The sequence below is a fragment of the Musca domestica genome, unplaced genomic scaffold, assembly GCF_030504385.1.
Source record: "Musca domestica strain aabys unplaced genomic scaffold, Musca_domestica.polishedcontigs.V.1.1 79, whole genome shotgun sequence".
In the NCBI taxonomy this organism is placed as follows: domain Eukaryota; kingdom Metazoa; phylum Arthropoda; class Insecta; order Diptera; family Muscidae; genus Musca; species Musca domestica.
Genome location: NW_026712406.1, coordinates 1329983 through 1344459, shown reverse-complemented (window position 1 = coordinate 1344459; position 14477 = coordinate 1329983). Strand labels below are relative to the sequence as shown.

Sequence of the window (14477 nt, the reverse complement as noted above, 5' to 3'; positions counted from 1 at the left end):
TGCAGGTCCACCTCTTTGTATAGCCCCCCATATAACGGTACCTCCCGATATACGGTATTTTAATGATTTCAGCGAAATTATTCACCTGAATTGTTTCAAATTTCTATGACAGAAAATTAGCTATGCAGGTCCACGTCTTCGTACAGCCCCCATATATCGGTATTTATTATATTCGGTATGTTGCTGATTTTAGCGACAATTCACCAGAATTGTTAAAATTCCATATTTGCACTTCGTAATGGTTACTACAGCCTGTGACAGAAAATTGTAGGTCCACGTCTTCGTACCCGTCTCAAAATAACGGTAACTCCCTATATACGGTATTTTTAAGATTCTAACAGAATTTATATCGAATTCTATTCTTTATTTCATTTTTTTTTTTCTTTTTTGAAAATTTCCAAATGGTGGAGGGTATTCAAAGTTCGGCCCGGCCGAACTTATTGCTTTTTCGCTTGTTTTAATTTGTACTGATGATCTTCTATAAGAGAAGCAAGATTGGTACGTTAAATAATATAGCATAACGGAGTGCAATGTTTGAACCCGGAAACTTATAAAGTCGGTTGCTCGTTTAAAGAGACTGGAAAGAGGAGGAGGCTTAATAATCTCAAAATTCTCACAGAAGTGTAGAACATCGTCATAAATAATCAGTAGGTATTCTCATAATACACCGTGGGACCATGTCATGCAAGGCCAAATGGTAATCTCACATTAAACCAAAAGGTCATCTTATGGATGAGCAGAAAAAGAAAAAAAAAGAATCTATGAGGATTTTTAGAATACTAAATGCACATCTCAGCGATGATTTGATTTGAGAAATTCCTCTCACAGCATCAGAGCACAGATATGCCAGTTTTCACTCTGAAGCGAAACTTGCCCGCGAGCAGGATTGCTCGAAGAGTAAGCATTTTTTACGTTGTCTACTCTTCACTATTTCCTTTTAGTAGCAAAATCACTCCTGTTTAGAAAATTAGAGTGGAAGCAGAATGGAGGTACCAGAAGGAGTGGTATATTCCATCTTTACATCAGACCTTGGATTAATACAAATATATCGAAGTGTGTAATTTGAAGAGAACCGAATGCTTATTTCGGATTTTATGATCGTTTGATTATTCAAAACCTTGACCCTTTCTGTGCGACCTAAGTTGGATAATAATATTACGATGTACCAAGTGTGGATCAAATCGAATACTCCCTTGGAGAGTTATCGTGTGCAACAGCCAGATAGACAGACGGACGGAAGAACATCGCTAGATCGACTCCAAATGTCCTGAAACGGATTTGTTCCAAAGAAACCTAGGGTCTAAAACCATTATTTCGACGAGGCACGTTTTGGCCGTATCAAATGATATATACCATATGGCTGAGGATATAAAAACATGTTCTCTTTCTATATTCCGTGAACACCCAGATGTAGTCTTATAAAAGGGTAATCTCATAGAAGTTCATAAGGTCATCCCACAAAAGGCCAAACAGATTTCATATATAAGTATGTATCTCGGAGGATAAAAAGTTCGTCTCACATAATTCGGAAAGACCTTATTGATGACCAACCGGTTCTACTTATAAAAGCCAAGGTATTTTTATTGAAGACGAATGGGCTTTCGCATAGAAAATCATATGTTCTCTTCCATTGAAAATAATAGACCTTCTAATGATGGTAATATTGCTCTCATGTGAAAAATTAAAAACGTTTTCGCAAAGCGTTTTTAGGGCTAATAAAACCCAATCTAGAAGAGAAAGTAACATTTAAAACATTATATTTTTTCATTAGTTTAGGTTTAATCTATTCGAGCACCTGTGTAAACTGTAAAAAGAAAGAGTACATTACGAAAATTTAAAGAAATGGATTGTTTCTATTGTGAATTATACCTTTTCCCATCTCGATTATTGTGAATTGTACTCTTTTCTATTACAAATTATTTACTTTTCTTATTTTCGTGCTTTATACTCGCATTTTATTCAAATCCTTTTAGTTATTCGTACCAATGACATGTGACGCCTAAAAGTATGCTCAGCATAATACATATGTAACATACTATGATGTTCACACGACGAATTGTGTGAGGGAAAGAGTTAAATTAAGTAAATGGAACATTTTCTTTGGCTTTCTTTTCCAAATACTGACTTTGCTCTATGTAAAACTTTCTTTCTATGGAAAATATTTATAATTCCAAGAATATTTAGTAGTTTTCTCAATTATATAGTTAATTGTATGTAATTTTAATTTATTAATTAAAAAACTCATAACAAACATTATCTATAGACAATATTTTTCAATTGAATTTTGTTAAAAAATATCTTAATATATAATTAACTAAAGGCTAATATTAAATTATTTTAATTATTAATATTATTATTATTATTATTATTATTATTATTATTATTATTATTATTATTATTATTATTATTATTATTATTATTATTATTATTATTATTATTATTATTTATATTATTATTATTATTTTTCATTTTTTTCTGTTTCTTGTTCGAATAAAGGCTGCGATTTCTTGGGGACAAGTGTATGGAACTAAAACAAAAGGCAGATCTAAACGATTGTGTGTTTTTTGTTAAAAATAATTGTTACCTTAAAAAAAAAAAACTTGGTAACATTTTGTTTTAAAATAAACAATATTAACTTTTTTTTTATTATTGTGTCAATATGATTTTGGTTACGGAAAAAAGTGTTTTCTTAGTTTTAAATATCATTTAGATAGAAAAACTTGTATTGATCTAAAACGAAATAGCTAAAAAAACCCAACTACTTAGTTAATAATAATATTATTGTTGTTGTTACAAAAAAATCGATACTGATGATATTGAGATTATGATGGGCGAGAAAAAGAGAGAAAAAAATAATACAACCTATATTTGTATATATTTACATATTTTTGGTAGGCTTGGTAGGTAAATAGATATTTTCTGGTTATTTTTTATTCTATTTTTCATTTTTGGAAAATATGCGTGGCTGCGGCATACAGTCTGTGCAAGCAAACAAAACTTTAAAAAGTGGCATTAATTTTGGAAATATTTTTTTGAATAAAAAAAAATATTTGGATTACTTTGAAAAAACAGTTTGGTGATTGCTTAATGTATTATTTTTTAAAAAAAAAGTTGCCATTAATTTATTGTTTATAAAAATGTAAATAAAAAGGAATAAACTAAAATTATGAAATATCAGAGAGATAGAAAGAGAGGGGGGTAAACGAAACTAATGAAAGTATGGGGAAACTAAAACAAACATTTAAGCTAGAATTTAATAACTTGAACTTGTTGTTGATGTTGTTAATCAAACAAAACAAACAATCGAACAAACGATTTTTTTTTTGCTTTAAATAGTTTTTATTAAAATTGTAACGCAACTACGGCATAAATATATTTTATTTGCAGTTTTAAGAAACAATAAGAAACGATAATAAATAAAAAACACAAAAGCAACAAACAGAAAATGGAAAAATATTTAATAATTTAAAATTACAACAAAAGCTTAAAAGAAAACTAAAAAACTAAATAATGCAATTAAAAAAAAATATAAACGAAAAAGAAAAATAATTGCATAAAGTCAAACAATTGATTTTTCATTTTTTGGTATTTTTTAGAAAATAATAGTAAATGGCTGGAAAAAATCATTGTTGGGCAATGTTTTATTCCAGCCATTCCGTTTTTTTTTTTTTTTTTTTTTTTGGGAAAAATCGTTCTCAATTCCAAGTTGAGATGAAGCAAAATTAATTTTGCTTGCTTTTTTTTGGTAAAAAATGCTTGCTAGAAAAAAACACAGTTTCCTTTAGGTTTTAAACATTTAAAAATACAAAGTCATGTTTCAGTTCTATTTAAAACGTTTCAAACTATAGACCAAAGGTGGTTGGTATTTTCTTCGTTTTTTTTTTGGTGGATCAAAATAAAGAGAGCAATTGATTAGCAATGCTAAAGGGGGGTTTTCTTCGTGGGGACCAAAAGCAACTATAGTTACGGTGTCTTGCAATCAAAATGTTTTTTTTTTTTAATATTCTTTTTATTACAAAACGTCTGGATTGTCTACAATTCAGCTTAAATTCCTTGCTTTAAAATTTTTATTTATTTATATAAATTTTTTTTTTTGTAAAATCGATTCATCGATTTCTGTGGTAACATGTTTGTTTTGTTTCAGCTTTTTCTACTAACCGAAAAAATTTTTAAAAATGGAATTTTGTGTAAGAAACAAAAAATAGAAAAATAAATAAATGCTTCTGTAAATTACTTAGAATGAATGCCGGTTTTCTTTCTTCATTTTTGTCGGGACATAAAATTGAAAAAAAAATAAATAAAAATAAAAGAAAAACCAAAAAAAAAACTACAAAATATTATGCCAAACTTGAAAATATGTAAGTATTTACATGCATCATCATGAAGGAAATTCCAAAAAAATTGGAAGGGGGATCAATGTTATTGCAAAACAAAAAAAGTAGCAAAAAACAAAATATTGCGATTTCAATTTCATGGAAATCAATTTTCTAACAGGTTGAAAAAATAGTTTTATGCTGTGCTTTAGGATCAAAAAATTCTTGCACAGCAACCTAAATATGGCCCTAATTGATAAGATATCTGTCATATTTTTGCAAAAAAAAAAAAAAAAAAAAACAAAAAAAATGGCTAAGATAGTGGCCAAAAAAAAAAATAAATTCCCATTTATCCAGTAACTCTGCTTCAAGGTTTATCTATTTGAGCCAAACTTCGAATCGGACAAATTTTGAATAATTAAAAAAAAAAATAAATCAAAAAGCTTAAAAAATATTTATTTGGGCTTTAATACTCAAAATAAGTTGATTCTAATTGTGGCGCCCAACGCAGGGCAAAGCCTATTTCCATTTCAATTATCTCGGAAAACAAGCGAAAATATGGCCCTAATTGAGGAGATATTTGTCGTATGTTGTTTTTCTGATAACTGATTTCAGCTGATAACTTATTTAAATTGGGCACATTTCTTAATAGCCTCTGTAGAACGTAGGAGGGCGTCATCTTCCGATAACTCCTCCAAGGACGTAAGGCAATGCTTGTAAGACGATGGTATGTATCTTCGCAACCAACTGACTCATTATTATTTACTTGTTTCAACTTCAGTGAACATGTGTCAAATGCATCACTGAGTGGCGCCCAATGTGGGGCGCTTTAATAGAAATAGAAAAAAAAATAATAATCTTGCCCACTACCTTACTTTCTTATAATGAATCATTTGCCTCGTTACTGATCGGCGCCCAATATGGGGCTCCAAAATAGAAACATTTTATATTTTCTCATCAAGTTTCATTTTGCAAACCTTGCTCTAATAAAGTGGCGCCCAACGTACATAAAAAACAATTAGATAATAAAATAAGTTTCTTGTCTTTTATTTATCTCCCACTTTCTAAAAATGTTCAGAATAGATTCGTAACTGTAAGCTGAAATTCGTAACTGTAGCCCGATTAAGTGGCGCCCAACGTGAGTCTTTAAACAAAAAAATAAACAAAGAAGGTCCTTGTCTTTAATTTTCCTCCTATTGCACAGAAGAAGTTCTATGAATAATAAAGGTAAAAAATAAAATCACTGAACGGCGCCCAACGTGGGGCTCCCAAAAAGAAACTATTTATATTTCCTAATTAATTTTGATTTTGCAAATCAGACTAATAGGTTGCTCTAATATAATCGTAACTGTGATCTTAGCAGAAGTGGCGCCCAACGTAGGTCTAAAAGCATTGAGTAAAAAAAAATAGGTTGCTTGTCTTTTATATTTCTTCCATCTTCTCATAACTTGGCAGAATAAATTCGTAACTGTGACATGAAATTTCTAAGTGTAGCTTGATTAAGTAGAGAAAGAAGGTTATTGTCAATAATTATCCTCCTGTTGCACAGAAAAAGTTCTATTAGTGATATACAGTAAAAAATGAACTATTTTTGACCACTAGCCTAATCACTGAATGGCGCCCAACGTGGGCCTCCAAAAAGAAACGATTTATATTTCCTAATCAATTTTCATTTTGCAAACCAGACTTATAACTTGTTCAAATTTCATCATAACTCTGATCTTAGCTTAAGTGGCGCCCAACGTAAGTTTAAAAACAAAAATTTAAAAAAGAAGAGTTTTTTCTATTAATTTTATTCAATTGTCATCGCAACTGTGAGTTAAGTCTTAACAAAACAAAAAAATGAAAAGAAGGTTTTCGAATACTATTCCCATTTATTTAACTTGTTCAAATTCCATTGTAACTTTACTCTGATGAAATGGCGCCCAATGTAGGTCTTTAAACATTAAACAATAAAATAAGAGTCTTGAACTTTATTTTTATTTATTTTTTTTAATGAAAATTCTTTGGAAATATTAACTATTTTGGCCACTACCACTCGAATATTACTCCTATTTGTTTAATTTCTTCAAATTTGATTGAATTCCATTATTCTGATGAAATGGCGCCCAATACAGGTCTTTAAATATTAAACAATGAAAGAAGTTTCTTGTATTTTAATTATTTTTTTTTCAAATGAAGATTACTTGGAAATATTAACTATTTTAGCCACTACCTAACTTTTTGAAAAAAATATAAAATTTTGAGACAGCAAAAAAATGATTTTTGATTTTCGATTCTGTAAGCTCCCCGGAAAAATTAAAAAAACAAAAATAATATTAAAGCCAAGTTGTGAAGGATGATGAATGAAAAGTGATTTACAGAAGAAGTAGTAGAAGGAAAATGTATAACCACCAGCAAAATAAGCAATATAATTCCGATTTGATTGCACAATTATAGATATGGGGGGGAAAAACACCACTTAAAATGAAAACAATAAAACAGATTTGTTTATTTAATTAATTAATTTTTCTTTTTTTTTTTTTGGTTCATTCAAAGTTACTGACAAATTTCTCATAACCCTATTTTTATTTTTTAAATATTAAATGTTTATTGTTTGGTTTTTATTATTTTTGTCTTGTATAAATATTATTTTTATTATTTTTTTAAACAGAAATTATAAATAACACAACACACATGCCGCCAAGAAATCAATGCCTTTTTCGATTTTATAGCCAGGTAAATGATGGTATTTGGAAAGACCAATTTCACAAATATTTGTGATTTTGACATTTTTAGCCTTTAATTAAATTTTTTGAATATCTAACTGGATTTTTGGTTCATTTTTTCCATTTCTTATCATTTCATAATTAACAAAACATTTTGATTCAAAAACTATATTTAAACGAAATAATAGAAGAAGAAGAAGAATTTATAACAAACAACAGGTAGTACAAACAAACAAATGAATATCAAATGTTTGAATATGCAATTGTTTTCAATATTTTTTGTAAAATAAAAAATTAAAACTTTTAACAAAAAAAAACAGAAGGTAATCCACATTGCTGAGAAAAGTGATTTCACTGAAATCACTTTGAATCACAATGCAATATATAAATATGTATATTGGTTTGTGTATATAGTATTGTAAACTAGACGAGATTATGTGAATAGCTTTATTGATTAGAATTGTTGTTTTATTTAATTTATCTATTGTTATTCAGAGAAAAAGGCGGTACAGCTGCTTGTTGTTTTTTTTTTTGGTAATTTTTTTTTGTTATTAATTTTTTTGGTGGTGGTTGTGGTGGTGGATTTTTTTTTTTGATATTTTGTTGTTGTTGTTGATTTATTTTTTGTTTGGTGTGTACCTTTTTCTAGGATCCTTGCTATATGTTCCACCATATTTGCTTCTTTGGGCAGCCAGTTCTGTGATTTCTGGTATCCAACTAGCGAACACAGCCTATATATCGATTGATGTATACACACATATATATATTTATTTATATTGTAGTTATATATAATGTTGTTGTTGTTGTTGTTGTAGTTAATGGTAACAATATTGATTTCAGTTTATATTCTTTGTTTCGTAATACGAAAAAAAAATTATTCTAATGCTAATAATATTTATGGACTGACAAACCGACTTCATTGTCATTCTCATGGGTATTGAATAATACAATTATGGAAATTATAGTCTAACCCTATTAAAACGCACACATACTTGTTCCAATCGCACTCATTCACACACACTCCTACTCATTTGTATTTGTACAATTACAGCAGTCCATAAATGGTTTTTCTCAAGGACCCCAACTATAACCCTTTTTCGTTAGACACACATCGCCGCCATAAACTTAGTTATAACCAATTATAGATAATTTTATTGTCACATTGAAAGCTTTTTTTCCATATCATTTTTTTTTACTTTGCCTTATTTTTAAATTCATATATATATACAAAACACTGCCTTTTTTATACAATTTAGTTTTGAGAAAATAGCACACACACACAGAGATACACACACATAAATAAAATAACTGATTTTAGAGACGAAAAAAAACTTTCACACTCACACTTCCATTTAAAAATAATAGTTTTTTTATACATAGTAATAAAAAGTAATTAAAAAAAAAATTATGAAATCTTAAATTATTTTACAACCTTATTTCGTAGGGAAAATATTTTAATTATCAACAAAAATAAGCTACAAATTAATTTTGGAGTTAATCTAAAATGGAATACTTTAAAATAAAATGAAATAAAATAAGAAAAATTGATAGAAAAATAAAAGAAAATATTGCTCAAATGAAAATATCTCTCAATAATTTCTAAATTTTTTATAAACAATTCTAAATTATTTAGGATATTGAACCACTGCAAGTCAATAACTTCATTCGGATAAGGCCAGAACATTTATTGAATTTTGCATTCTACTTTCACGCCTTAAAGTATGCTCAAGTATTTATGTTTCTTAGACAATCACACATTCACCAAAAATGGATAGCTTACTTTGAATCACTTCAATGTTAATAATATCAAGAACTTTAGGAAAGCGTTCCAGTATCAATTCAAAAGCGTTCCATAATAAAATATAAGTGTATATTACTTGACGAAATCGAAAAATGCGCCAACAAGTTGGAAAATAATATTCGGTTTTATGCAAAATCATAAATTCTGTATTCAATTCGGGTTTCTGGTTGAGAGAAATATGTAGATACAGCAACTTATAAAGAATCGCTGACTTGTTTCGCAAGTTATGACAAATAACATAATTGAAATTAGTGACCCTTTGTGGGTTAGGTAACATAAGGGGTTCGCAGATATATATCATCTTCACAATAGAGCTTGTGCGTAACATGCGTGTGGCAAATGTTGACCCTTGCGGCTCCTCCACATTTGAAGTAGTAGACTAATTACTGATCTTCACATCAGATCTTTTGTTAGTAGAATATTAAGAGAACCGGATACTTATTTCGGATTTTACAGTCGTTTTGGTTATTCAAAACCTTGACCATTTTTGGGGGAGGTACCATAAGGATTGGGCCGATATATCTCATCTTCACAGCATATCTTGTGTTGATAGAAATATTGAGATATACCAAGTTTGAATGGAATCGAATGTTAATTTCGCTTTTTATAAGCTTCATGGATATTCAAAATTTTTTGCATGTGTGGGGTAGGTGCCAGAAGGTGTGGACCGATATATCCCATTTTCACACTAGACCTTGGGTTAATAAAATATTGTGATATTGGTAAAATTGAAGAGAACCGCATACTTATTTCGGATTTTACAATCGTTTTGGTTATAATTTGACCCTTTATGGGGGAGGTACCAGAAGGAAGAAGTGAACCGATAGATCCCACTTTCACAGCAGATATTGTGTTAGTAAAAGTAATTGGATGTGTGAAATGTGAAAAGAACCGGATGCTTTTTTCCGATTTTATAATCGTTTTGGTTATTCAAAACTTTGATACTTTGTAGGGGAGGTACTAGAAGGAATGGACCGATCTCTACCATCTTTATACCTGACTTGTGTGGATGGAAATATTGAAATGTACCAAGCCTGAATGGAATCGGATGTTAATTTCGCTTTTTATGAGCTTCATGGATATTCAAAATTTTTACAATGTGTGGGAGAGGTGCCAGAAGGAGTGGAACGATATATCCCATTTCCACACCAGACCTTGGATTAACAAAAATATTGCGATATGAGTAATTTGAAGAGAACCGGATGCCTTCTTCGGATTCTACAATCGTTTTGGTTATTCAAATTTTGACCCTTTATAGGGGAGGTACCAGAAGAAATATTCCGATTTCTAACATCTTTATAACTGAACTTGTGTTGATGGAAATATTGAAATGTACCAAGTCTGAATGGAATCGGATGTTAATGAAGCGTTTTATGAGCTTCATGGATACTCAAAATTTTGAACCCTTTGTGTGGGAAGTGCCAGAAAGGGTGCGCCGATATATCCCATTTTCACACCAGACCTTGGGTTACTAAAAAAATTGTGTTGGATGTAATTTGAAGACAATTGGACACATACACCACAATTTATAGGAGTTACAAATATTCAAAATTAGGACCCTTTGGTGGGGGGACTACTGGATGGAGTGGACCGATATTGGACATCTCCAAACTCGATATTATTACACAATAATATTACGATGTACCATGTTTGGATTATATCGGATACTCCCTTCGAGAGTTATCGTGCGTACCAGACGGACGGACGGACATCGCTAGATTGACTCCAAATGTCCTGAAACGGATTTGTTCCAAAGAGACTTAGGGTCTAAAACCGTTATTTTAATTAGGCACGTTTTGGCCGTATCAAATGATACATACCCTCTCCAGCCATATGGCTGAGGCTATAAAAACAGGTCCCGTACACCTAAAGGTGGCAACATTTCCACATCTCCTTAAACAAAAGTGGCACTCTCTTTAAAAGTTTTTTTAAACAGCGAATTTGACATTTCATTGACAGCAAAAAAACGCAAATGAAATAGAAACAATAACTGATAATGTTTTGTAAAATCGGTAAAAAAGAGAATCCGTTAGGAAATCCATCATCAAATCCAAACAATGTGGAAAATAACATTGTTTCTATATTCCCGTTTTTAGAAAAGTGGTTATTGAATTTTCTTTTATTTCAAGTCGTGTCTGAAACCAAAATCTGCAATTTTCTTTTAGAAATTCATCAAAAAATCTGAAAACACTCGAAACTTTGGACTTTGTTATTTTATTCACATCAGCTGGTTAGTGACGTCATTATTATATTTGACATAATTTGACGTTTTTGCTCAGTGTTGCTACTTTTTCATTCTCCCACTTGTAGGACTATTTTTTCCTGTGAGATCATATAATAACTATTCTTGACAGTTCGTTCTTTTCCTACTTTAATTACTTAGATGTACGGGAACATAACCATTGGAAACCCATTTATTGTAACATTCTACATTTTTTAATTTTTTTTAAGTGGATGTTCTTATTTTTCAATTTATTTATGTCAGCATTTGAGCAATATTTTCTTAACTATAAAAGAAAACAAAATTAAATAAATTCAAACAAAAATCAAACATAAAATTATAATCAAATATATCAAACTTAAGCAAAATAAATCATTAGAGGGTGGGAGAAAGGGAAAACAATTAACTAAATGACATTTTCGACATTGGTGATTGATTTATAGATAAATACCAAAAAAAAATATACCCTACTATTTAGACACTCGCTAACGGTGATCAATGGTAGATAACCTTCGACAGTAAAAGAAGAGAAAAAATTAAATAATATTCGTAATGCGTGACCTTTTCTATTTCGTATTCTCCCCTTTATCACACAGTTTGCTGTTCGTACGAAGATTTTGTGTTTTTTTAGATAATTGCAAATAAAACAGTTTTCTTGTTTCAGTTTTAGTTTTAGACTCTAAAAATCGTTTCATACTCTCTACACTGAGTGGAATAGTTGGGGGGATATGTACGAGGAGTTATGACAGAGAATACAAAAAAACAAATGGTGAGAATTAATTAAACGAGAAAGAAAACAAGGATGGATTAGGGAGTAACACAATCAGCAGTGGCGCAATAAAAGACTTTGAGATATGTGTGAAAGAGGGAGAGACACATGGCGTGAGAGATGGATGGTTAGACAAAAGAGGTCATGAGAAAAATCAATGAGGAAAACGTAAACACAACAAATTCTAGTTTAGATGGTTTTTTATTTTTTTTTTTTGAAGAATTCAGATCAAATTGTCAAATCACAACACTGAGAATGAATTTCCAAAAAAAAGATTAACAAAAATTTAGTAATGGGCACAAACTCTCATTGAATCGAAAAAGATTTGTTTTAAACTTCAAAGGGAAATTAATTTTGAATTTAGTTCGGTGTTGTAGATTTGCTGTTAAAGTTATTGTTAAATATATTTTATATAGCTTAAGAAAAAGCTTTTAATAGGCTTGTAATTGGTTATATTTAGTTATACAAAATTAATATATGTTTTAAACTGTTAAAGCTTTTTTTTAAATCAAGCTTTGTTACAATCTTGTGTTATATAGTAACTATTTTAAGCTATTTTATTTATTGGGATCTTTATAAATAGCAGATTTATGTTTGGTATATATATATATTTTATGGAGTTTTCAAATAATATATAATAATAATTTTCTGTAAAGCACAAGCCTTTCTTAGAAAGCTTCCATATTATTTTCCGTGGAATATTAGCTACAACTTTTTAGGAATTTTTAATGATTTGTCCTTTAAGAATTTTTCTGATTTTCTCCATCGTTGTTAGTTTAAAGCAAACCCTTTGCGTATAGGCCCCATATAATAGTCCCAGTGCGGTATTTTAATGATTTATGTCCCAAATTTTTAATTTGAAGTTCACAATCGGTATTACAGCCAATGACAGAAAATTGAAAATGCAAGTCCAAGCCAAGTTCCGCCCTATATTTGATATTTTGATGATATTAGCGACATGAACGAACGGACATCGCCGGAATGACAAAAATACTTATGCAGGTCCACGTCTTCGTATAACCCCCGTTTTTCATTTAAAAGACATTTTTTTGGGTTTTTATTACCCTCCACCATAATATGGAGGGTATATTAATTTTGTCATTCCGTTTGTAACACCTCGAAATATACATTTTACACCCCACAAAGTATATATATTTTTGATCAGCACACAATTCTATGTAGATTTAGCGATGTCCGTCCGTCTATCCGTCTGTAGAAATCGATCTAGCTTCCGAACGAAATGTAGTAGGTTGATAAAATTTAACTCAAATGTATATAATGTCTGCAGGACTTTTGGTATTGAAAATGGGCTATGTAAGTCCACGTTTTGGTATAGTTTCCAAATAACGGAACCTCCCTATATTCGGTATTTTGATGATTTTAGCTACACTATTCACCGAAATTTCTTCAAGTTACGCATTTGAATGTTGTAATGGCTTATGACAGAAGTTGCCTTTGAAGGTCGACGTCGTCGTTTAGACCCTAAGATGACGGCTACATTTGGTATTTTTAAGATTTTAACAGAATTTTTAACGGATTTTATTTTATTTTTTTTTTTTTTTTTTGAAAATTGGCATATTCTTTCCAAATGGTGTAGGGCATTCAAAGTTCGGCCCGGCCGAACTTGCAGCTTTTTTACTTGTTTAATTTTTTAAGTTCCTTCCAAAGAGTGGAGTGTATTAAAGCTGATTTTTTACTTGTTCCATAGAAAGTCCATACATAAAAGTCAATAGGTCTTACTTGGACTAACTCTTCAGTAGAAAGAAGATAAAAAGGAGACCCTTTTAAGGACAAGGCCTTTTAAGGACAAGGCCTTTTAAGGACAAGGCACATTTTCTTAGAAAGAAGATTTATTTTAACATAATATTCACATATAATATTCTATACAAAAATGCCTCCAATAGCCCTTCCATGGATTAGAAGGCCTTCCATATCTGTTATTTTCAAGAAAAGATTCTATGTGGGCCTTCTCTTTTTAAACAACTTTCTATAGGTCCTTTAATAATAGAAGACAATCTTTTGGTTTCTATAGAAAAATACCCTATATATAACCTCCCATGGGTCATCAATAGATATGGGATCAATGAAATAAAGAGGCATTTTTATTTACAAAACTTAGGTCTATAAGCTTATTAGGACCCAAATCAATAAATCTACTTGGACCAAGGAAAATAATAATCAGCTTTTCAGTTAGTTTATGGACATAAGATCTTCTATTGGTTTCTTATTGACAGAAGCATTTATATAAATTTTCCAAAGATAGGAGATTGTTTAGGGTTTTTATAGAAAAATAAGAGATTAAAAGACCTTCCATAAGTATTCTGTAGATAGATGAACTTCCATGGTCTATTTTTAAAAATTGAGACCTTTTATCGGTCTTCCTTTATAAGAAGACTTTCTTTGGGTCTTCTAAAGAGAGAAACCCTTCTATGGGTCTCCTATAGAAAATATACCTTCAATCGTCTTCCTAGTAATGAATTTCATAACCATTTCAGGGGGAGGGGACCAGAAATGAATTTCACACCCATTTCCGGATGAGGCGGACCAACACGCAAAAAAATATTTCTCTTGTAAAATGTACAAAAACCAGGGTGTGGGCCAACCCTGAGTACGTGCCTATCCATAGGTATTCTAATAAACAATTATTCCTATAGAAAATGGACCT

The 14477-nt window shown here is 30.3% G+C and overlaps 1 protein-coding gene across 34 annotated transcripts in view; it reads right to left on the bottom strand.

Annotated features, from left to right (window-relative positions):
* The window catches only part of LOC131806527 (calcium-activated potassium channel slowpoke), a 157544-nt gene that overhangs the window by 104516 nt on the left and 38551 nt on the right, over nucleotides 1–14477 (bottom strand). For 5 of the 34 annotated variants that reach the window (XM_059130673.1, XM_059130667.1, XM_059130670.1 and 2 more), the window contains exon 7: nucleotides 7661–7752. The exons of the other annotated variants lie outside the window; for them this stretch is intronic. In XM_059130673.1, coding sequence (XP_058986656.1) covers nucleotides 7661–7752 — 92 coding nt within the window. The remainder of the gene's footprint in view (nucleotides 1–7660; nucleotides 7753–14477) is intronic. 34 annotated transcript variants of the gene reach the window in all.